At 34.4% G+C, this 23,317-nt stretch overlaps 4 protein-coding genes across 5 annotated transcripts; 1 reads left to right on the top strand and 3 right to left on the bottom strand.

Annotated features, from left to right (window-relative positions):
- Positions 1-318: 318 nt before the first annotated feature.
- Positions 319-3,548, top strand: LOC140959504 (3',5'-bisphosphate nucleotidase AHL-like). The gene is made up of 3 exons (XM_073417370.1): positions 319-803; positions 2,007-2,694; positions 3,025-3,548. The coding sequence occupies exons 1-3, from the start codon at positions 443-445 to the stop codon at positions 3,326-3,328; spliced, it is 1,353 nt and encodes a 450-aa protein (XP_073273471.1). The 5' UTR covers positions 319-442; the 3' UTR covers positions 3,329-3,548.
- A 179-nt stretch (positions 3,549-3,727) lies between these two features.
- On the bottom strand, positions 3,728-9,042 carry LOC140959506 (secretory carrier-associated membrane protein 1-like). Its single transcript, XM_073417374.1, has 13 exons — positions 8,680-9,042; positions 7,320-7,385; positions 6,980-7,093; positions 6,823-6,885; positions 6,477-6,510; positions 6,088-6,210; positions 5,251-5,313; positions 5,071-5,164; positions 4,726-4,771; positions 4,580-4,647; positions 4,433-4,481; positions 4,246-4,311; positions 3,728-4,121 (listed from the first exon to the last, which is right to left on the bottom strand). The coding sequence occupies exons 1-13, from the start codon at positions 8,734-8,736 to the stop codon at positions 4,035-4,037; spliced, it is 930 nt and encodes a 309-aa protein (XP_073273475.1). The 5' UTR covers positions 8,737-9,042; the 3' UTR covers positions 3,728-4,034.
- A 1,031-nt stretch (positions 9,043-10,073) lies between these two features.
- LOC140959505 (uncharacterized) lies at positions 10,074-15,842 on the bottom strand. 2 transcript variants are annotated; one of them, XM_073417371.1, is made up of 16 exons: positions 15,551-15,831; positions 14,646-14,734; positions 14,365-14,472; positions 14,190-14,225; positions 13,991-14,101; positions 13,715-13,798; positions 13,494-13,612; positions 13,109-13,210; positions 12,518-12,634; positions 12,376-12,441; positions 12,073-12,139; positions 11,707-11,760; positions 10,960-11,049; positions 10,817-10,843; positions 10,657-10,683; positions 10,074-10,508 (listed from the first exon to the last, which is right to left on the bottom strand). In XM_073417371.1, exons 2-16 carry the CDS (start codon positions 14,703-14,705, stop codon positions 10,371-10,373), a joined length of 1,206 nt encoding a protein of 401 aa, XP_073273472.1. In that variant the 5' UTR covers positions 14,706-14,734; positions 15,551-15,831; the 3' UTR covers positions 10,074-10,370. The 2 variants fall into 2 exon arrangements, with proteins under 2 accessions (XP_073273472.1, XP_073273473.1); XM_073417372.1 differs by lacking the exon at positions 10,657-10,683 and having other exon boundaries at positions 15,551-15,842.
- A 3,643-nt stretch (positions 15,843-19,485) lies between these two features.
- LOC140958692 (uncharacterized) lies at positions 19,486-22,904 on the bottom strand. Its single transcript, XM_073416234.1, has 5 exons — positions 22,353-22,904; positions 21,368-21,417; positions 21,163-21,240; positions 20,304-20,856; positions 19,486-20,156 (listed from the first exon to the last, which is right to left on the bottom strand). Exons 1-5 carry the CDS (start codon positions 22,512-22,514, stop codon positions 19,617-19,619), a joined length of 1,383 nt encoding a protein of 460 aa, XP_073272335.1. The 5' UTR covers positions 22,515-22,904; the 3' UTR covers positions 19,486-19,616.
- Positions 22,905-23,317: the final 413 nt, after the last annotated feature.

Raw genomic sequence — 23,317 nt, 5'->3', positions numbered from 1 at the left:
ATTTGTTCTTTTCAATCAAATAAAAAAAAAATTGGTCTATTCTTTAACTTTAGTACAATATTTACTATTTTGTGTATAAATTTCACATAAAAAATAGAATATGATCAGTATATGTGACCATCGATGAAGTGTCGCTCACACATTGGATACACAATTTTTCTGTATTTCATCACATCTAATGTGTGAGTGACAACTCATCGGTGCTCACATAGATATATATGATAAATGTATAGTATATCAAAACTGTATATACCTAATCATATATATGGCATATCCTCTTCGCATAGCATAAGCAGGTGGTAAAAATCATGGTTTCCCCATGTGCTGCGAGGTTCACTGTTCCTCAGCGCCAATAATTGTTTTTTTTCCACCATCAAAATCAAAGCAAAGTCAAGAAAAGCCTCCGTCTGCGGCTGCGTCGTAGGCGCAAATTCTTTTCATTATGACCACCTATTTCATTCCACACGCCGCTCTCCCAATTGCAATAAAAAACAGTTCCACTCCCACAAAGATAGGAATTTTTCACTCATGCTTTCGCCAGGCCTCAACCAACTACCCATTGGCCAGCATTTCTCGTGTTAACTGTAACCCACAAGCCATTTTCGGTTCAACAGCGGAAGAACATTACACTGAGGCATTGAGTAATTCAATGGACGCGGACGAATACGCCGACGAATTGGAGGTAGCAGTGAAGGCTGTGCAGATGGCGTGTTTGCTCTGTCAGAAAGTTCAAGAAAGCTTGCTTTCTAAAAGCAGTGATATTGTTCAATCCAAAGATGATAACTCTCCGGTTACAGTAGCTGGTAATTGTTTACGTTCCTGAAAAAGGTTGCTTGTATTTTGCTAGTAGTATGTCTCGTGGTCGTATTTTGTGAGATTTTCACGAAAATGGGTTGCTTTGATTTTTCTGGAAATGGGCTTGTTGCTGTAATCAGTTGTTTGCTTGTTTGTTGTTTTACTTGTGTTTAATTCTTACTTCCAGTTTCTCAGTGCTTACGGCACATGATTTTATTTACTTTTTAGTTTCATTCGTCAACTCTGTTCAGGTTTATTTTTTAATATTTTGTTGAATTGGAATTCAAACAGTTTACACATGCCGTGTTCATATTATTTCTTTTCGAAATTGTGAACAAGTTGCAAGAAATCTTAAAACACAATCTACCATCTGTACCCAAAACTAAATAGCAAATCTTTAGTGTCATATATTGATAAATATTGTGTCGAAATACAGGATCGTGTAAATATGGATTAATTTACAGAGGTCGCGTGACATTGTCAGAAAACAAGCTAGTTATTCCCGCATTCAATTGTCAATGATAAGGACTACTGTGGGGGGAAATTTTGAAAATCAGAAAATGTATGGAAACTTGCTAGAAAATGGTTGAGTTGATTTATTCTTTCTTTTTTTCTTTTTTTAACCCTGTAAACCCCTGGTCTCTACCTTTAAACTACGCTGACTAGTGAAGGCAGAGGACCCTACCATCTCAGTCCCTTGAGAACGGTTGATTTATTCTTTACTTCTAGGGGGAGAAGATAATTGTTTAAATAACCAAATATTGTGCAATCCTCAGAAGATTAAGATAAAAAAGAAAAAAAAACTTGTTAATTGATTGGTGCGTCTACATGTGTTTTCTTTTACACATAGAGGGCTATTGCTACTTTTTCTTATACTCACATTTACATTGTCGAAAGGTAATAAGCAGCCATTGTTGAAAGAAACTACCGAATGATATATAGAGAAACAAATGACCTTACTTGCCTCTTTCCCTCCATTATTGTCAAAACTAAATTGTTAAATGTGGGTAAGATGCATCAAATCATGATCCTATATGCTGCTTATGAAAGAAAAGATGCTGACTCGAGTGTATTTGCAAATCTGTACGAGTTGCCGCCTTTCAATTATCAACTTCCGTTTTTTTCCCGCTGATATTAGAAGCCTCGACAATGTTTTTCTTATCAACTATGATTTTGGATCGGCTATTACCACAATTACTACTTGTGAGCAGATTGGAGTGTTCAAGCAACTGTAAGCTGGGCGTTGTCCAAGGCTTTTGGCCGTGAAAATGTATCAATTGTTGCCGAAGAAGACATTCAAGCACTGTCCAAGGCCAGTGCAACTGGTTTACTAGAAGCTGTGGTGCGTACAGTTAACACATGTCTGGCCGAAGCACCACGTTTTGGACTTAGTGCACCAGCTTTAGCTTTGAATAGTTCAGAGGTCTTAGAAGCCATAAGTAGATGCAACTCTACTGGGGGACCGAGCCGAAGGTTTTGGGTACTGGATCCAGTTGATGGTACATTGGGTTTTGTACGTGGGGATCAATATGCGGTTGCCCTGGCATTGATAGAGGATGGAGAGCCAGTTCTTGGAGTTCTTGGATGCCCAAATTATCCGATGAAGAAGGAATGGCTAAATTACCATAATGGCAACCTTAGTACTTTATCTAGCATGACCTCAAAGACTTCAGGATCTTGGAACAGAGGCTGTGTAATATATGCAAAGAAAGACAGTGGCAGAACATGGATGCAGCCCTTGCTTCATGAGGAAAAGACGTTAATTTGGCCGAACTCTGCTAGGCAAATTCGAGTTTCCACTATCGATGATCCCTCGTTGGCTACGTTTTGTGAACCGGTGGAGAAGTCTAATTCAAGTCATTCCTTTACTGCTGGACTAGCTCATAGTGTTGGACTAAGGTGAATGCTTTTCTGAACTCAAAAAAGGATAATGAGTGCAAATATTACCTGGGCTCTCAGTTTGGTGCAATCTTCACATCCTATGTAGGTAAAATTTGTATGATAAAAATGGTAGGAAATCTTTCCGTGAATTGATCAGAATCAAATCTGATCAAAGATTCATTATAAAATCTGATTTCAGAATATGTTATTTGATTTCTAATGACACCCCCCTTTGAATCTAGGAAACTTTTCAGTATTCAGACATATAAGCACCAATATCATATAGCTGCTATCATCTGTAACGGATTTTAGTTTGTGTGGAAACCTGAAAGTTCGTATCCACTGCAGGAACCAACCATTACGCTTGTATTCAATGGTGAAATATGCAGCCATAGCCAGAGGAGATGCCGAAATATTCATGAAGTTTGCTCGATTAGGTTACAAGGAAAAGATTTGGGATCATGCAGCTGGTGTTGTCATTATTCAAGAAGCTGGTGGTGTTGTCACTGATGCCGGAGGCCACCCACTCTGCTTTTCAAGAGGTGTGTACTTAGAAGGACTTGATCGAGGTATAGTTGCTTGTTCTGGAGCTCGCTTACACGACAAGATAATCGGGTCCGTTGATGCCAGCTGGAATTCTTCTAGCCTTTAATGTATGGATTCTGTATAATTGTAAGTTCGTTCCTACACTACCAGGAGCATTGGCATGATTTTGAAGCATGGACTTATGGTTGGATACTTGGGTCGAGAGCCCAAAACCCCTTGAAGCTCGTGTTGCCACAGAAACTTTTGGACGAAAGGGCAATTCCAATGCATGTATGTATACTAAGAAATATTCATAAAATTATAGAAGATGAAATCTTATCTGTTCATGTGACCAATCTTTATCAGTGTTCATCCATACAACCATCATTCTTATTTCAATTTTGTATTATGCATCAGTTATTTTATAAAACCATTTTTCAGATATTACAACAAATAAATCAGACAAACCCCTTGTTTTCAGGGCTTACAAACAGCACCATAGTCAATCGATGAATTGATCCGAACAAAATGAAACAAAACGTGAATAAATATCAAACTATGATTGTACAAAAAATTTAACAGAGACAACTACATGCCTCCAAAATCCAGTAGAGTATATAAAAACTTAGTATTCCTAGTCTTCTCACAAAATAAAACAAAAAAATTAAATTAAATTTAAACCATAATTGCAACAAGTACAGAACACTCATTAATGCATCATCGAATAAGCTTTACACAGACAAATTTCCTCTGCAGAACTTCCCTCGAAAACTTGCACAGAACAGTATTCCAAATCAACAGAGTGGAAAAGATTTTCTGGGATGATGGATATCTTAGAATGCTGCTCTAAGGGCGCCCCTTGCAGCTTCGCGTTTCATCTCAGCGGCTTTACCACTGCCTCGGAAATACATGTATACTTGCTGAAAAACGAGAAGGCAACAACAGTTAATGATATATATTCTCATGCTATGGTGTTTTCAATATTTTCAAGAAAATCAATACAACGGTACAAAAGAATTAAAAATATATATATACTTGTTAGACCTGAATAACCCAAATGCTTAGAACTGACTCGAGGCAAAATAATCCGAACCCGATGAAGTAGAAAATCTAAACCAAAGAAATAAAAAGTTAGTACCAAGGGAAGCATATTTTGTAATGTCGTTACACTAGGATGGTGCTACAAACAGAGACGCATCCATAAACAAAATCTACTGGAGATTGAACTTACCCCAACCAAAACATGCTTGCCTATCAGGTCAACGGCCGGAAGAATACCTCTGAAAAGACACAATTAAAACTTGAAGCTAAAAAAATTGAAAAGGCTGATAAGTGGACTTAAAAATTAAATAAAAAATACAAGAGAAAGTGAACTCACGCCAGAGATTTTCCTCTAAAAACTACAGGAGGGGCAACGGCGGCAAAGACACAGAAGCCAATGTGAAGCTACAAATGGATAAAACAAAAGGTTGTCATTTAGTTGATAGCAAAAAATAGAAAGTCATGACAAGTGAGAAAACTTACCAAGTAAAACAAGAAAAACCACCCAAACTTCACAGCGCTTTCATTTCTGCAATACACACAGATGGAATGTTAAACTATAGAGATCGGTGATTTTTCATCCATTCTCGATACCATCTGTAATTCATTGAACGATCATTTCAAAGACTATATGATTGACTGAGATGCTAGTCATTGCACTGTTAATTCTTCCCAAATAGTAAGAACGTGTTAAAATAAATCATTTAAGTCCCACGATGAATATTTTTGCAGCTACAATCTTCTGTATTTCCCACGTTAAATACAAAAGGAAATTATGCAAATTCAAAATCGTACATGCTGGTTTTGCAAAAGAATGGATGAGCGTACCTAAAAGCACGGTAGAGTGGACGATACCACAACACATAAGCTCCAGGAACCCCAGATATGAAGTAGATAATGGCAAGAAACCATATCTTTGCATCTAGAATCCAGGAACTGAAGTTAGGAACATTGAATCCAAAAACCTGCTACAAAAATAATTAATAATAATAATACTTGAATACAAACCTCCTTGTTTAATCCACGCGGTAGTCACAGCTATCAAATTCCATAGAAGACAAAAGGAGAGTCCTATCACCACCAATACAACATCATTACCAGCAACCAATGATATAAGTCATATCGGAAAGATAAAGGAGGAATCTTGCAGTTTTAATATCTCAAGCCACTTAAAACCTTTCGATACGGAAGGAAATTGCACATTATAATTTGATAAATCTAACCAGTACATAGTAAACCAAAATCTCTCCAACAATCCTCTATCAAAAAGTATTTACGGCAAAAGAAAAATGCAAAATGCAGAAATAAAAAACAGAGGGAGTGAGGGATGAAAATTGTCACCCTTAAGGTTGTACCAAAAGTTACACATACATTACTTTTTATCTCTATCAATGTATTTGACAGCCTTTGATAAGCAACCTAAGAACAAAACTAAGCAGATATATTTAATCAATTCTGAAAGTAATTCCCGGATGAGTCAATTTTCGGCTTAAATTATCTCAGCAACTTAAAGAACAAAAACAAAGTTGGAAGTTCTATCCCTAGTCAAGCACAACTGATTGCAATCTTAAATATTTCACAAACTTTAATGTGAAAAATAATCTCATACTTCAAGTTGAGAAAGTAAAAGGTCACCCAATTAATGCTGGCAAAAGTATCTTTACCATTTCCTTGCAGATGCACATTAACAGACAAGAAGCTTCCAGTTCAGTAAAAACAAACCAACTTTCTATCCTCGACAAAGTTCTACAACTAATAGATTTTATCGAGAGAGAACAATCACGAGACTAAAATAGCATGGTTGCATTACATAAAAAGAAACATGAAAGTCGCATATTGACATACCCAAAAAGGTTGTGAAAGCGACATATTGCAGCTTCTGCAGATGAATTGGTATTTCATTTGCAATATCATGGTGAATAATAGGAAAAAATGAAGGCCAGTTTTTCTCCTCAATAACGATACCGGCTGAAAAGAAACCAGAAATTACTTGAGACATGCAGAAAATTGTTGTAACTTACAAAAGAAAAAACATGTTCACTGTTATCCCATTTGGTGGTGTAAATTCAAACATGCATCCTGCAATATATGTATCTACACAATTTTGCTATGATATTAAAAAACATGGTCTATGAAGTCTATCTTCCTAACAAGGTAAAGTATGTTTAGTGGTTGATAAAGTGCATTGGAAGAGGAAATAAATAATAACAAAAACACTAGAGCATAGATATTACCCCGCGCAGCAGCCTCTTCTTTCCGTTTTACTTCCTACTCGGAAAAACGAAAACAAATTTGTTACTCTTCTTCCTAACAGTAGGAAATCTGAAATCTTTCATCAAGTATGCAAATTATAAAAATCACCACGATTTGCCATAGTATCCATAATTATAGCACTGCCAATTGAATGGTTACAAGAAAGCAGTAAACTCATAAAATTCTCAAATGGAAACGTTATAACTGTCCACCTTTGGAAACTTTCTTTTCATAAATTCTGAGATAATGTTATAATTGCCTCATTTGGGAAACTTTGTTGAGAACTAGTTAGTAAGATGAAATGCACGAAATCAGCGTCTTACAGACCTGTTCCCTCCTTTTCAAATCAGCTTCCTTCGCCTGCAACTCTCTCTCTTTCTTCTTCAAATCCTGTGAAATTTACTTTGATTAGAAGATGAAAGTTCAAGTATCAAGAACTACAAAAGAACAGTGAGGTAGCATGTTCAAAAAGTAAAAGTTGCACCGCAGCACTATCAAGAGGTATATCAACGGGGGCAGTAGGATTGTAGAAATCAGCAGGTTCTGGAGGGAGGGGTGAAAGCCTTGAGTTTGTCACCGGTGGAACACTACCGGAACTCTGAAAACAAAGAAAAACCGCTTTTAATGTAAAATGAAAACATCTTTAAATGTATATGACGTGCAAAAATTCAGTAGACAAGCATTAGTAAAAGATTGCAAGAGGGGGGAAACAGCAAGCACTAGATTGACAAGTGATCGAATACACTCTCATTTCAAGCCATAAATTTAAGGATCTATAGTTACCAAACTTGAATGACAAGGAAGAAAAATAAAGACAAACTAACCGTCGTGTAAAATGCACCGCCGCTGAAATTCGATCTGCCGGTTCCTTTTCCTCTAGCCCCTCCATCCTAGTTTCAGAAAACAAAAATATCAAATGCATAATCGCTACAAACATAATAAAGGCTTTTCAATTCTATTCCATTAATAAAACTAACCTACATATATCGAAGAGATTAAAGTAAGAGCTATATAAGGTCACACTAGAATCACAAAGCCCCTCACACACGTTAACAACAATATCTTTAGGGTAGTTCAATCTTCTGACCAAATTTGATGCCAAAAATTTTGAATGTAACTTGTTAAAGTAGATTAACTAAAAATTCAAATCGCAAAATGTTCAGCAGAGTAAAATCATAAAATGACTCCAAAACTAGTCATTTTAGGTGCGTCATAGACATTATATTTATACAAATGAGGGGTATTGTGTGCCACCATAGCAGTAAAAGCTAAAGTTTAAAAGAGCTAGGTTACTACGCACACTCAAGAAATATAATTATCTCTACTCATTGACCCCAAAATCCCATATTTTTTCAAGGCAAAAAAGAGAAATTTCGAATGATTGATTAATGGCGCAATCCGTGAAGAAGGCATGCATAGCTACATATAGGCCATGAATTTTCAAAAACAAAACATTGTCCCCATGTCTTGAATTGTATCCTAATTTCACATGATAAACAATAACCCAAAATTATTGACGACACACTACTCTCGTGCAGGTAGAGATATCTGGGACAGAGTGGTAGTTAATAATTTGGAGCTTTCATTTTTTATTTTTGTATAAAAAATTAAACTTAAATATTTTTTCAGTTGAAGTGCCCATTTCATAATCTAAATTTCAATATAGTAAGTAACGGTTCCTATTTCCCAAACCCAATCCTCTCCTAGCTTTTCCACCTTTCAAAGCTCTCAGTAGGAGGCCCCTTTTGAAAATGCAGCAACCAAATACACCCAGGCCACTCAAGCTACCACCTCCATCAACACATCACTGTCCGCCACATCAGTGAAAGATATCGAGGCACCACCAAAATCAAGTTAGTAACCACTGAAACCCTGATGGCACCAGCCACTTCCAAATTTTATTCAAGCATAAATCTCATGTTGGAGAACCAACAACAGGCTTTAACTTCTAGTCCTTCCCAATCTCACACGGCGACACATTAGTTCCAGCCATAAAGTCAACCAACCGTGTACCTCCGATAGTCAGAACAAAACCATCCAAAACTATAGTCAACTCATCACAACCAAAGACTCAACTTTATCAAAAACCCTCGTCAAACTCAAACTCCTCAGTCCCGCAATTAAAGAGAAAAACCATTTAGTCTACCAAACAATATAGTGCGAGTGTTTATACAGAGAACTTACAGAGAATGGATTAACTTCTTCCTCATCAAAAGGATTGGGATCGTAACGGCCGGCCATCTGATGGACTCAGTTGAACTTAAATTTGATTGCGGAGACTATAAACAGAGATTTGAGGTTTCTCTTCTTTTTTTCCACTAATAATTGTAAGATTTGAGGGTTTTCAGATCTATGAGAAATGAGAAGACCAACAACCATAAAGAAACAAAGCGATGATGGTGAAAATTTTTAAGACAAAACGGATTCCAATGACTGATGCAGAAATATTCTCTCTCAATCCTGATATATATAGAATCATATTTAAACATTGTATTGTCTGATCTTAGATTACGCGGAGACGGTTTTCTTGCATCCTTGCACGTCAAAATATAGTATTCTAGAAACTAATGTTAAATACACTTCAAGTAAAAAATTAAGAAAAGAGTCGTAATATTTATTTTTGCTTTTTTGAAAAAAATGAGACTCGTGACTTTGAGAAACAAAGCACATGTCGATATTGAGACCGATTGATCCGATCTATATTTATAATGAAAAATAATATTTTTAACATAAAAAAAATATGGGACTGGTCGGATTAGAAATTCTTCTCACAAAATTTATACGTGAGACGATCTCATAAGAGTTTTGTGTTTTTTTTTAAAAAAATTAATATATATTATTTATTGCAAAATATCTTCATTTTTGTAAGTCTCACAATATTTTCTACATTTAACTCATGTTCTTAAGTTTTCAAAAATATTTATTACCACATTTAATTAAATAGTACGATTATGTTTTAACATAATATATTCAATATAAAATTTTAATAATATGTTACATACATTAATCACTAAAGATAATATGATGTGATATAAATATAAATATAAAATATATATACATGTAGAATATGATAAGTTTGTTTTTAAAACAAAGATGAAAAACCTAATTTTGAAAGGATAGTTGTACACTGATATTGAAAACTAGGGATTCTTGCATGCTATGTGTGTGTGTTATCAATTTAATACAGACGGTAATTTTATTTTTATATAAATATATTTTGTGGGTATAACTTTTTTTTATCAAAATTTTTCATACTTACTCTGTTACTCGATTTCAAAAGCTAACTCAAAGAAGAGATTGTCATAATCCATATATACTGCTCTCAAGAACTCTATCCAACCGATATGAGATATCTTAACACACCTTCTCACGCCAAAAAATGAATAACTATAATGTGTCATGCCTAGGAATGAACAACTATAACAAGAAGACATTAACGAATTGCTCTACTATGAACAGTCCAACACATAACGATGAATATGAAGTCTGAATAATCAAACCAAGATAAATTACAAACTTGATTATTAGTTCTCATCTCTTAAAAAAATATTAAACTAAAATAAAAGAAATTATATGAAAAAAAAACTATCAACATCATTTTATATTTAATTTTAGCCTAACATTTGAAAATCAGTATTGTACACTAACATGAATGAAGTAATTATATAATGAAAAAGAAGATGACCATTAATTAAAAGAATAAAATAATTAAGTGGGATTTATTCAACGTGTGCCTGACAAAATACAAAAATTATGAGGTTTAAACTGCTTAATTGTAGCCCGCCAGGACAAATGAGAATCTAATTTCTAATTTGGATCTTGGGACACATTAAGAATCCTATGTCAAACCTTTGATTTTTTTTTCAAAATGAATTTTATGATTTCAAAGTTTTATTTTTTCGGCTGCGTCTCCGGGTGGAAGTAAATGGATCCACCCATTTCTTGTCCTCCTTCACAGCTTCTTCCCATCTCTCCTTAAATCTTTGAAGTTCTATAGTCGATTGCCTCCGAATCTGCACGACGACCCCAATTTGAAGCTATAATTTTATATTTAAAATCCAAAGAATCATTGTGATATATAGTTTCCACAAAAACTAGCCAAATTTCCAAGAAATCAGTAAAATTCAAAGCAGAAATAGAGTTGCATCGCGCATCTCTCACCTCTGATCTAATGTCCCCGGCGTGCTTCTGAATGTAAGCCAGGGTGACAAAAACAAATAGAACAAAGACCCTCTTAGTGATGAGGATGAAAGAAACCCGGGTGGGGGAAGAAGAATGGAAACAGAACAGAATCAGGGATTAGAGGCACTGGAAGCTATACCTTTGAGTTCTTTTCCGGATTCGAAACCTGCACAGATGCAAAAAAACTTGAACTTGGGGGACTGGAAATGGAGATGAAGGCCGCAACTCATTTCGCGAATAAAGGGCTGATAAATTCGAAAAGTTGATGCTTAAAGAAATCACCTTTCTCGCTGATGCTCCTCCTAATGTTTGTATACTCTGATGAACTACATATTCGCTATCAACCACTCCCACCTTCGTTGTTCGATCTCCCTGTGTATATCCAAGTTCATACAATAAAAGACGTTAAGAAAGTCAGATGAACATTTTAAAGATAATTTCAAATTGATTATCCGGTATAAAAGATAAATTATTGCTCGAAATTGATTCCCAAGAATGGAAGGTTGGTCCAACTCAAAAAGTAAAGGAATCAAACATATGGCATTAGATTTTATATCAAGTATACAAACGAGCACCCATTGTTGTACCAACACACACACACACACACTCATAATAATCTATGTTGCATAGATATGGATACAGATATTGTATCGTATATCATATCGAATACGATACGGATACGACGATACAACTGATTTTGAAAATATAAGACACGATAAAGATAAGATACCACAATTATTAAAATATATATAAATATTTATATAAATTTAGTATTAAAACTTGTAGTATATACATATTTATATTTATGTAAATATATGTATCGGTGTGTCGTATCTGTGTGCGAAATTTCTGGAAAAAAATTTAGGAGCATCCGAACTTTCAAATATTCTAAAAAATAGCATGTTGCTACCCGATAGAAATATTTCGAGGGAGCTAAAGGGTATTCTTCAACAGGAACATGAAAAAAGAGTTCTGTTGTATGGATAAATGCATAAGAAGTTCTATGGAAGAAGCAGAAAGAAGTTTTACCTGGGCACAATAACCAAGTTTCATGTCAATCCCCCATCCATGAACAAGATCATTCTGGTACCAAGTGAAAACTCAGTCTTAGATTATGGAAACGCAAAAGAAATATCATATCTTTGTATGTTGGAAACTCGAATAGATATGCAATTACGATCTCCGTTTGATAATTCAATGCAAAAGTTCATAAGAGGGACTGCAATCAAGAGACGCAACAGGTGACCACAAGATCGTAAATAACCAAACTTGAAAAAATCAATAATACCACCCATTGGTTTGGTTCTCTTTTCTTGTTTGCCTTTAGCTATGGATATTGAAGGAAATACTTACAGAGTTTTCTACAGTTGTTCAGAGAAAAGCATAAAAAAGAACCTGTATCAAATGCCAGGCACAATGCCATGCTGTTCTCGAAAACACAGGAGCCATTCCTTCAACAAATCTGAAAATTTGAGACTATCAGCATACAAAAGATCTGTAGCATCAACAGCTCTGCCTTTTCTCATGGTATTTTTTTTGTTCAAGTTACATGTTTAACGACATTATATTGGATATTTTTAAGAGCGTCCCACAAAAAAAATCACCGAGCATCTATACACATTGCTACGGGAGAGTAAGCACAAGGGATAAATAAAAATTAATTCCATTGAGGATTGTGTACAAAAAGATGGTGCCTACCCAGTACAAGGCGGTCCCTCACTATCATCTGAACACTTGTGACTGCCCCGATCAACATATATTCTCCTGCCATATTGAAATATATAGGTATTAAAAATCTACATCCAGATCCCAAATCACATATATACTGAACAAAACTCACCGGTGAAATTTTTTCATCTTTTTCCTTATTGTAATCCTATGATGTATGCCTGTAGAATTTGGGTCCAAAGCTGGCTGTGATATCTCCAGTCCTACGGATTTCACAATTTCCAGGTACCTAATATAAGAAAGTTAAAAAATAAAGGGGAAAAAGAATACTGATATAAGATTTAAGCATAAATAAAAATGCAAAAGGCCTCCGTATCTGGAAGTTGAAACTAAGACTCTATAATATGACCATCAAGATGGAAGAAAGATGGTGCATGTGATAAGCATCATGCTGGTTCAAAAGGAAAAGTGCACGAATTGCTTTTATTAAAGAAGAATAGATAATATTTTTAGTTAGATCAGTTCTCATTTTGATATAGACACTGTACTTTCAATCTAACATTGGTAGTTTCAAAATGAATTATGATTGAAAATTTAAATGCGAGGAAAAGTAGTATAAATGCCATTTGACAACCTTAACTCCTCTAAAAAAATAGATTATTCACAAGTTGGGAGCTTTAACTGCAATGAAAATTATTAATTCAAAATTTGGATAAAATAATAAAATATATCAAATAAAAAGTTAAACTTGTGATGCATCTACCTTCCAGGGTCAAAATTCTCTACTCCCAAATCTTCATCCCAGAGAAATATGAAATCATAAATAAACACCACATCCGGGTGTAAAAAACGTTTTGCAAACCACCTGTCCATGAAAAAATTACCAATATTAAAAAAGCATACCAAAATTCGATTAAGATACAGTAAAGAAACCATCTTGGTCAGTAAAACAAATTGTGACTTTGTGAGTCCGGAGACAATTTAGTAGTGAAATCTTTATAGACATCCAACTCAATCTATCCTTGAATTCAATTCAGTTATTGTTAACTTAAATGATGGCAAAATCCCATAGCCACGACCATATATCCTTCTTGAATCATGTACTTTAATGCTATGAAGAATTTCCATTCAGAACAGCGAAGGATTACCATTTTGTTTGGTTATGAGCGACTACATGTATAGCTTCCCTACTCCATTCCAAGTCCCACCACCCGTCCAATTTGCCATCGTAATGGAACAAAATAATTGTAAAATTCTTCGAAAGAAACTGAATTCAAAGTAGAATAGGTAACAAAAGAAGTAAAAATCATATAGCAGTAAGTGATCAAATTTATGATATACAAACATACATTTACTAATTTACTAGTACCTTTTGAACAATTGTATTGACGTTTTGTTTTTGTCTGATACCCACTGCCATTGCCAGCAAATTATGATAGTTTGTAAAATTGACCTGAAGATTAAGAGGGACATGCTCGTTAGAGTCTATAATCACCATTTCCCGAACCACCTAATCCATCTGAGTGTGCGTTTCAAATGCCATGAAACATCAGATGAATCAAAATATGGCCATCAAATAATAGATCCCCAAGCAAAGAACAAAAATTGGACTAGAGATGATACAGAAATCCATAATAAATTTTACCTTAGATTTGTGACTGCTTGTTCTCCATAGAGGCTTTAACTCTAGGTCTGACCTTGATTCAATGATACCTTGAGGCAAATTATTCAAACTTTTGGTAACCACACCAATGTCCTACATCAAAGTATTAACACCACCTCAGTACGGCAACACTAACAAATGCCTTAGCAAAGAATGATAGAATATAAATGTGGATAATCACCTTTAACATAGAGAAACGATGTAATCTTGACTCCATCTGACAAAAACAATAGTAAGAAGCTATTTGGACAAGGACTTCCAATAAAAATTTCAATTAAATCGAGTTTTCTATTTATAGTTCACTATGATTCACATTCATACATGACAACTAAAAACAAGAAAATTGTGCAACACACCTGCATATGTTGATACTGATAATTTGTGGTCCTATAGAGTAAGAACAGCATTACTAAACAGAAAGCTCCAAGGACTGGTAGCTGTTTCATCTTCGCGCCACTCACTCTCTACAGTCCCATTTACAAGTAATGGGTTATCATTTCAATAGATGATACTGATTTAAAAAAGGTACAGATATTAAGTTGCTCAAAAGTTAAAAAGCGCAAGAATAAATTCTAGCACTTAGTTTATCAGAATTTTGAAATTTTTTTAAAAAAAAAAAAACAATTCAGGCTGCTACCATGTCAAACAAGAAATTGAATTTCTTCAATAGCCATCGTCGTAGCTCGGATGCCTTCATAGGGAACTATGGATCTTGTCTCATCACAACTGAAGTTAGTGAAAGTATATCAGATAGCCAACCAGTTGCATACAACTCAGAAAAAGGACAACTAGAAGCCACCGAGTTCTAACAAATTCTTGGCTCAAATTCATATGGATATTTGAAAAAAGTCGTTAGGGACACATTAAAAGCTTCAGCATCTCTATTCCAATCCATCCTAGTTCAAATACGCAGGAAAACTTTGGAAACGCATCACAAGAAATCAACTTAAAACATCTATTTAATCCTACCATGCAAACTCCATATGTTTTTTTCAAAACGCAATTCAAAAAATATGATTAAATGGGACTTGAAATTGTGACATGCAGGTCTCATGAAGAGCTCCTAGAGCATTTTCATTTTCTTCACGTACTGTTTTCATACGGACTAATGGCGACAAAATAAGTACTAGATATCGCAGACAGTGCACATGATGTTCATGAATGATTTAAAGTAAGTAAATTTTGCATCATATTTTCACCATCACCCCAAACCCAGAACCCGAATAAAATAATATTTTTTGAAGAAACTAATAAGTTCAGATGTGAAGAAGAACATAGTCTGCAATCTCCAATCAATAAACGAGAAAACCTGAACTAGGTAACATTTTGAATAATAAACTTGAATGATGACAATTCTTATTTATTTTAATTTTCTTTAAATTTAAATTAAATGAAATCACCACAACTTTGCCGTTAAAGAACCGTTTCATTTCCTGAACTTATTATCTTTAAATGAACTCCCCAAGCCATTAATCACACAGACAGTTTCAAGAAATACAGAACAAGAAAAAGACTTTTAGAGAAAGAAAAGAAAACGCGTACCTTCAACCCACAGATTCGACTATTACTATTATAATTAATGAAAAAACAGCAAGTGGTCGAATCCCAGATGAAAATACAGCTCCATTCAAGTATCCATCGTATTGTTTCTGAATTGAACGAACACTAAATGTAATAGTTAATATTAATCTCAAGAGAACTGAAGATACATATAATTCGTGAGTGTAACTGCGTGTTCATGTGTGTGGGATAAAAAAGACTTGACAAAGGCGAGCTGGGATGGAAATCGCCACGTATAAAGCGGAGAGAACACAAGGGTGGATGGGTCGTAACCGTCTCGTAAGCCACAACTCTCCTGTCCAAATATAAATCGAGAATCTTTTTTTTCGAGACCCAAAAGTTCAGATTCTCTCGTGTTGGGCTGTATTCGGACAGAGAGATTATATCGTTATACATATAGGAGTGGAAAAAACATCATCATTTATAAATACGTTGAAAAATAATATTTTTTTGTATTAAAAACATTTTATTTTTATGGATCAGAGTTAAATTGAAAAATTTTCTCATAAAATTTACTCGTGAAACGGTAAAAATATTATGCCAAGAAACAACATTAGTATTATTTAGGTTAGTACAATAGTATCAACTACCCTACTTTGTAAACTAATCATTATTCGTTGTTTTAATAATCATCGAGCATTGCAATATATCACAAAAACTTGTTTGTTTGTTTCGTTTTTTTTTAATAATNATATATTTATATAGTCTGATTATTTGGGTTAGGAGAGAGTAAGTAAACCAACTCTACCTAATTTAGAATTATTTAAAAATCTGTATGAATTTGGTGAAGACTTACAATGCTTGTGTGATTCACAATTAACTTAACTAGGAAGACTAAATTATTGAGGACCAAAATTGAAGGTTTGTCAAACGTTCGGATGATTGATCCTCCTATACCCTCGGATTTGGAAACACTTTGCGGTGTTTTTAAGATAGTGCCTTATTGCAAGTGTTTTCAAACTTATAATCAATCAAATATTTGAAATTTATACGTAAAAATTGAAAAACACTCAAAATACACTATTTCAAACATGATGTAAATCTTGAGTTTGATTTTCATTTGTTTTTTAGATAAAATATACATAACTAATGTATCCATGCAAAACGTCTCATATTTAATTTTATTTATACAATTTCAACGTCCACTATTTTACGAGAATAATGTTCATGTATGCACGAACAATTAAAATATGAATGCAGTGACGTTCATCTATTAGATATACAAAACAATATTTCAACGATATTCATGTACGTACAAACAATGTTTATTTTTGTAATAATATTATCATTCATATAATGTGGTGACCCACCTATTCTCCTTTAATTGAAGTAATCTTTCCAAATACTAGAGAGAACAGATTAATTTATCTTTTACACGTAGTATAAACAAACTCTTTTAAACAATAAATTATAAAGGATAATATGACATAACGAGTTTTGGATTTGGTATTGTACACAACACCACCATTGATGCCAATACAATTCAAGAATACGGCAATAAGGGCCTGTTTGGTATGAATGATTGAAGTAAGATTATGGTTTAATCACATGTTTGTATGGTTTTTGGGAGAGAGACAGATAACAATGGACCAGTGAAAAAATCTCTGTAGAGTGGGGAAAATCCATCCCTTAGAGGCCCAAGTATTATTAATCTCAATGTGTACAGTTAATCTGATAGAACATGAAAATTACCTTTTTAACCTTTGCCCTACCAATAAAACTCATCTCTTTTCATTTCTTCAATACAGCCGACCCAAAAAAAAACGGAACATAGAAGAAATTGTGTCCAAGATTTGCGATTCGCGATTTGGTCGTCGGTGTGAAACTGAGATTTGATCTTATATTTGTTGAAGGTAAAAATCAGTTTCTTCGCCATCAGTTTCGTCTTTGCCGTGAAAAACATATTTGTTTTCATTATACTGACTATTTTTGGTATGAGGCCTTGAAATTTAGTTTCATGTATTGTACTTGATTCAAATACTATCGATATGCATATTTTCTTAGAAAATTATTTGAGATGCATGATATTTGCTTCGATATGCATATTTTCTTTGAAAATTATTTGAGATGCATAGTATTTGCTTAAATAAATACTTACGACAAACAAATGCCTTGTAAGAAAATATGTTCTTATCACGTTCCTTGAGGGTTTATATTCATTCATCAAGATGGGAAATTGTGATATGATTTGAGTCCTTTTCTGTATTTATGATGATTTAACCGTTAATCAAAGAAAGAAATGTTGTTTTTGTCATGTAAAATCCTAAATTTCAGACCAAGAACACCATGTTGTTTCTGTGACTGAATTAACATTGTCTACTGCATTTTACTCTTACATTGTTGTACTAAAGCTTAATTTGTTGTCATTTCTCGAGATAAGATAGCAAGATGGACGTTAGACGTAGAAACATTATGCTTTTTATGTTGCTGCATCAAATGTTGTGCCGCTCTTTTATGCTTTTATGTCTTTTAGTACGACATAAAAGTGGATTACTCGCAAAGCAACGTCGTGCACCTCGTAGAAAACCAGGCTCGTACACCATGACAATACGAATTAATGCACAATTGAGCCATTTGCATAGGATTATCGAATTAGGTGATGTTCAATGTGTCGTAAACTTGAGAATGAATCGGAATGCATTTTCCCGATTGTGTTACTTGGTCAGTACCATTGGAGGGTTGGTAGAATCGAGATACGTGCGAATTGAAGAGAAGATGGCATAACCTATCAGAACATGATTGTTGAAACACTATTAAAATAAGTGGCATGAGCAAATAAATTTTACTGTGAAATACAAAATATTTTAACATTACAATACATCTAAAATTCTGTGCAAAACTCCAGCGAAGATTTAAATAGTGTAATGACAATATAACAAAACAAATGGATGCCATATACTCTATCATTGTCATCTCAATTTCAAAACTCTGAAAACCAAAACAAGTATGAGTATGAGGTAAATAAAATGATCACTACTAATTTTGAATGAGGCTACCTGTACGAAATTACAATGACGATCCAACAAGGAATTCCACATTTTTTTTTGGCCAATTTGTACAAAGAAATTCTGCACATAACTCTTTTTTTTTTAAACATCACAATATGCAAATTGAAGTACATGAAAGTTGGAAAGAGATAAGGTTATGTGAGTCTCTTTCAAGGTAAAAAATCCATGAATAAATATAAACATAATTTTAATCCAAAAAAATTTAGTGCTATCACAATACATACAACATGAGTTTCTCAAAAAAGTATTATGTGGAACTATAAGTTTAACAACTCAAACTTCCACCAAAGACTAAAACTTATAATAGTTCATCAAGGCAAACCTAATATTTATTTTCGAAATCCACACTAGATCTGCTGCTTTATGAAGGAGAAATCAAAATAAAACTAAAAGAATGATATTACCCATGCCAATTGTGTCGTTGATGAGACAAGTGTTGGTGGGAAAAATGTGGCGAGAGCTTGGAAGGAATAAGTAAACAAGAATGGAAGAGAAGCAGGGGAAAAATTTAGTGAGAGCTTCAACGGAATGGGTAAGCCTGAATGGAAGAGTTGTAGGGATTCCAACTTGAAGATAGTTTTTTTTTTTTAATTTAAAAATTTAGATTTAATTAAGGGCAGATTAGGTATTTCGGCATATATTCATTATCTGTACAATTATTTATCAAATACACCAAACATCATATAATTTATCACATTTTCGTAATCATTTACACCAAACACAATACTAAAAATTATGGTATTTTAATTATCATTCAAATTGTCATCAATTTATCAATCCATCGTTTATTCTATCACAGCAACCAAACTGGCCCTAATAAAAGAACTAGGAACTCAGAGCTTTAGGGCCTTTACCTTTCCAAAAATTTAATCAAATTAAGACTTGTGTTCATTTGTAATTTTACTGAAAAATATATTAGTTTACCACAAAAATATACTAACCCGACCCATTTTATGAAAATTGTCGGTTTCACCCATACCCACATTACCAAAAAGAATCTGTTTATAAGATAGTTGACATTAACGGCTAACAAAACATTGTCACCTTCGCTTTCGTCTTTTTTGTTTTACAAGAGAAGTTTCAGTTAGTGTGTGATCAACAAATCCAGGTTTATCTTTCCCTGGCCTCTTCGCTACCTTCCTATCCTTCAAGAAAGTTTGAAGCAATATATTGGTATCAGCGTCATTTGGTTTTTCGAGCATCTTGGGACTCGAAAGAGTAACATTCTTGGCTTTGGACAATTTCCCTGATAAAGCTAACACCCTATCTTTGCACATTGGAGGTCGAGGGCGAGCACTACGTGGCTTCACGGGAGGATGACACGCTAGAAAACAGGATACAGATTCTTGGCTAGATCCCATACAATGCTTCCTATACTCTCTCTTGACTAAGTCCCTCAAAGAGCATGCTGATTTGTATTCTCTTGTTCTTCTCGAGTAAAACACGAGGGCATTGTTCGCCAGCAACAGTAAGTCGGAGAATAGTTCTTTAACTGATCTGATTGAACGTTTAAGGATTCTTGACCTTATCGTGCTGATATCCACATGCTGCCTGATTATTTTCCGGTATCTAGCCCGTTTCTGTTATGTTGATGGCAAATAAAGAAGTTCAGTGCGTCTACATAAAAGGCTTTTTTGGGGAGAAAGATTTGTTCTCAATAAAGACTGAGAATATATGCTATCGATTCTGCTTATGTTACATTCTATTTCTGTGAGATTCTATTTTACCTGGCTGTCCATTCGATGTCTAAACACTGATGCAGGGTCGGTTTGAGCAATGGACTGGAATATCTCCATCAAGTTCTCCTCCATAGCCGAATATGAATCTTTGCAGGGAGTATCCGTTTTATTCGAGTCTTCAATTATCCCACCAATGTCATTGATGGGAACTTCTTTTTGCGAAGTAGAGGCAATATCAGAAGAACCCAAAATTTCACTTTCTCCAATGCTCGTCTCTTTGCCAGCTTGGCTGCAATCCTTCCTCTTTCTCTGACCTCGTCTCTTTCTGACAGTTACTCCTTGCCCATAACTGGCTTTAGTAATCTTACTAAAGAGCACATCTCTATCTTGCTTAGAAGAGACTGAAGCGTCCGGATTTGTTCGGGCATCTCTCGTGAAACTGCCAGCTGAGAATCCATCCTTTGATGCTTCCTTTCCCGTAGATTCAGTGCCATTTGAATTCAAAGAACGAAGAGCTGATTCAGTCTGGCTTGAACTACACTCAGGTTGATTGCAATGTTGTTTCTCTGCTTTTAAACTTTTGATTTTCGACTCGAGAGACCTGGAGACCCCAAATTTTCCACAGGTTACTTCAGATAAATTTGTTCAGAGATGTGCACTCTAAGATTGTACATAAGTATTGATTCGTGGCATAGTTACTAGAGGTATGAACCTCAGAGTCCCTTCATTTATAAAGATGAAGGATTTTCTTTTCGACATAACATAGCTAAGCAGCAACTCGAATTTCGAGCAAAAAGAGTTGCATTAAAAACAGATACAAGAGTTACTTTGTTTGTGGTAAATAAGCAGGTGATTAAGCCACAACATATTTGAACAAATATAAAGATGTTTTGTTATCTGCACTTACCCGATTGAATCCTCAGATCTTGCAAGTTCTAGCTTCAATTCCGCCACTCGTTGCTTTCTCAGTTCTTCAAACCAAGAACTGAGGCATTCATCACAGTAAATGTGACAGCAATATAAGATAACACATTTTATCAAAAACCACTAAAGATTTGATGTACCAAGTATTGACCACAAAGGGTGAGATAGGAAATGAATATTTAACTCACCTGGATCCAGAATAACGCCGTTGCAGGTCCTCGTACTTGCTTTTACAAGCCTGTAATTAAAGGAAGTTTTTGCCATTTGTTTAAGTAGAAAATTCAAAAAAATCTTATGCTAGTTGAGACTCCCACTATCCGTTTTAGATATTGATACAAAGAAAATTCAAAAAAATCTATTTGCAACCGGAGAAATAAATTTGTAATTTCATTATATTTGTAAGTGGAGAATTAAAACAATGTATCCATTTCTTTGACCCTAAAATTATGGCTTGCCTCATTCATTTAGCACATGACACGTGTTGAGTGATGAATCATTACCACTCATTCATACATTATGGTTTAACGAGTGACCATGATTTATCCACTAAGCACGCGCGTCATGTGCTGAATGAATAAGAACGCTACCATGTCTATATGGATAGCATGAACAAAACCAAAAATTCTCAGGGTTTTGGACATGTGATTACACAAGTAGCTTATATTTGAATAATTAAGGATTACACAAATAATGATTGAGATGTACAGGAAACTATTTAAATTCAAAAACTTGATTTTAAGTATCATGGGACTCAAATTAAGTATCCAAACTAATGATAGCGATTATGAGTTTATTTTGATATAATGTGTATTATGTTAATGAAAGCAACTCATTAGCAAGAAAAATCTTATATGATGCTAATCAATTTTGATTTAGGAGGAATCTTAATAATTAAATGATCTTTGTTTTGCCAAAAATTTAAAATATAATATTTTTAATTTTTATTGTTGTTTATTCTTTGTACTTCATGTATTCTGCAAACTATGCATAAAGTATAAACAAACTCGGGAATTTCGATAGTCGAACATTTATAGAATACCATTTATTTAATTTCAAAAGTAATTCATTTAAAAAGATAAGAGGCCAACAGAAAATTACTTAAAAATAGCATATTTAAGAAGGCAAGCATAAATGAAGTAAACGAAGTTGAGAACGAAGGGTGAAAACGTGGACCTCCGGTGTGAAGGTGAAGGGACAAATGGAGCGCGACCGGAGCTCCGATGCGACGACGTTCCAGTCTTGGATGCCGTGCCTGAGGACAGCGCCACCCAGGATAAGCTCTTCCCATGTACCCCACCCCCTGACGGGCCCCACGGCCACTGCTTCGACCTCCATTATCCCGCCTTCCACGTGTACGGCTACGATCAAACACAACTTTCAAAAATATTTGAACCGACTATAGTTTCACCCTCTGGCGCGCAACAAACTTAACATTCCCGTCGAAGAAAAACCATTGAAGCAGAAAAAGGAATATCTCCAAGAGATTTGCACGTAAAATTGCAGAAACCTGCGGTTTTGATGAATTCAGGGGTGTTTTTTTTTCAAACGGTGATGTGATTTGGGGTGGTGAATAATCACTGGATTGATGAAAATGAGAAAAAATTGGAGGAAACAAGAATCATTGGTGGAGAAAAACATGGAACGTTTGTGTGTGGATTTTACAGATGACATTACCTGAAATCTCTCTGTAACAAACTCTTTCGGAAAGACAGTAAATTTGCTTATATTTTCTAACAATCCTTCCAACATAGCGGTTTAAATAGTAAATTTTAACTTTTTTGTTTATTCACAAAAAGAAATGATTTTTCTTTAAAAAAGAATAATTTAATAATTTGTAAAAAAATAAAATTAGAATTCATTTTTATTGGGAATTTATATTTTTAAAAAATATACTTGTTTGTTATCTTACCTTATAAATTTAATTAATTTAAATAAGGAAGTTAAAAAAATTAAATCAAATATTAGTATCCCAACCAATTTTCAAAACAGCAATGGATAGACATTTTAGACCGAGAACTGGTCACGAGTCAGGTTCTGGACATCACCTAAAAATCGTTTGATTCTGAGCGTTTGACGGTCAAATCGATATTAAACCCGAAAACCGATTCAATCGATTTTTGATTTGTTTTTTTTAAAAA

This window comes from Primulina huaijiensis, chromosome 15 (genome assembly GCF_012295235.1).
Source record: "Primulina huaijiensis isolate GDHJ02 chromosome 15, ASM1229523v2, whole genome shotgun sequence".
In the NCBI taxonomy this organism is placed as follows: domain Eukaryota; kingdom Viridiplantae; phylum Streptophyta; class Magnoliopsida; order Lamiales; family Gesneriaceae; genus Primulina; species Primulina huaijiensis.
This window is presented reverse-complemented; position numbering and strand designations above follow the sequence as displayed.

Bases quoted from the DNA above. Each gene is read 5' to 3' on its own strand.
- LOC140959505 (XM_073417371.1), bottom strand. From the start codon at position 14,705: ATGAAGGCATCCGAGCTACGACGATGGCTATTGAAGAAATTCAATTTC. The intron at 13,613-13,714 runs GTACTAGTAAAT...CTTTGAATTCAG, and splicing joins TCAATACAATTGTTCAAAAG to TTTCTTTCGAAGAATTTTAC. The intron at 12,140-12,375 runs GTAGGCACCATC...TCAAATTTTCAG, and splicing joins GAGGGACCGCCTTGTACTGG to ATTTGTTGAAGGAATGGCTC.
- LOC140959506 (XM_073417374.1), bottom strand. From the start codon at position 8,736: ATGGCCGGCCGTTACGATCCCAATCCTTTTGATGAGGAAGAAGTTAAT. The intron at 5,314-6,087 runs GTATGTCAATAT...TGGTGGTGATAG, and splicing joins CGCTTTCACAACCTTTTTGG to GACTCTCCTTTTGTCTTCTA. The intron at 4,482-4,579 runs GTGAGTTCACTT...GTGTCTTTTCAG, and splicing joins TTTAGAGGAAAATCTCTGGC to AGGTATTCTTCCGGCCGTTG.
- LOC140958692 (XM_073416234.1), bottom strand. From the start codon at position 22,514: ATGGAGGTCGAAGCAGTGGCCGTGGGGCCCGTCAGGGGGTGGGGTACA. The intron at 20,857-21,162 runs GTAAGTGCAGAT...TGGGGTCTCCAG, and splicing joins AGATCTGAGGATTCAATCGG to GTCTCTCGAGTCGAAAATCA. The intron at 20,157-20,303 runs GTAAAATAGAAT...TCAACATAACAG, and splicing joins GACATCGAATGGACAGCCAG to AAACGGGCTAGATACCGGAA.
- LOC140959504 (XM_073417370.1), top strand. From the start codon at position 443: ATGACCACCTATTTCATTCCACACGCCGCTCTCCCAATTGCAATAAAA. The intron at 804-2,006 runs GTAATTGTTTAC...ACTTGTGAGCAG, and splicing joins CTCTCCGGTTACAGTAGCTG to ATTGGAGTGTTCAAGCAACT. The intron at 2,695-3,024 runs GTGAATGCTTTT...TATCCACTGCAG, and splicing joins GCTCATAGTGTTGGACTAAG to GAACCAACCATTACGCTTGT.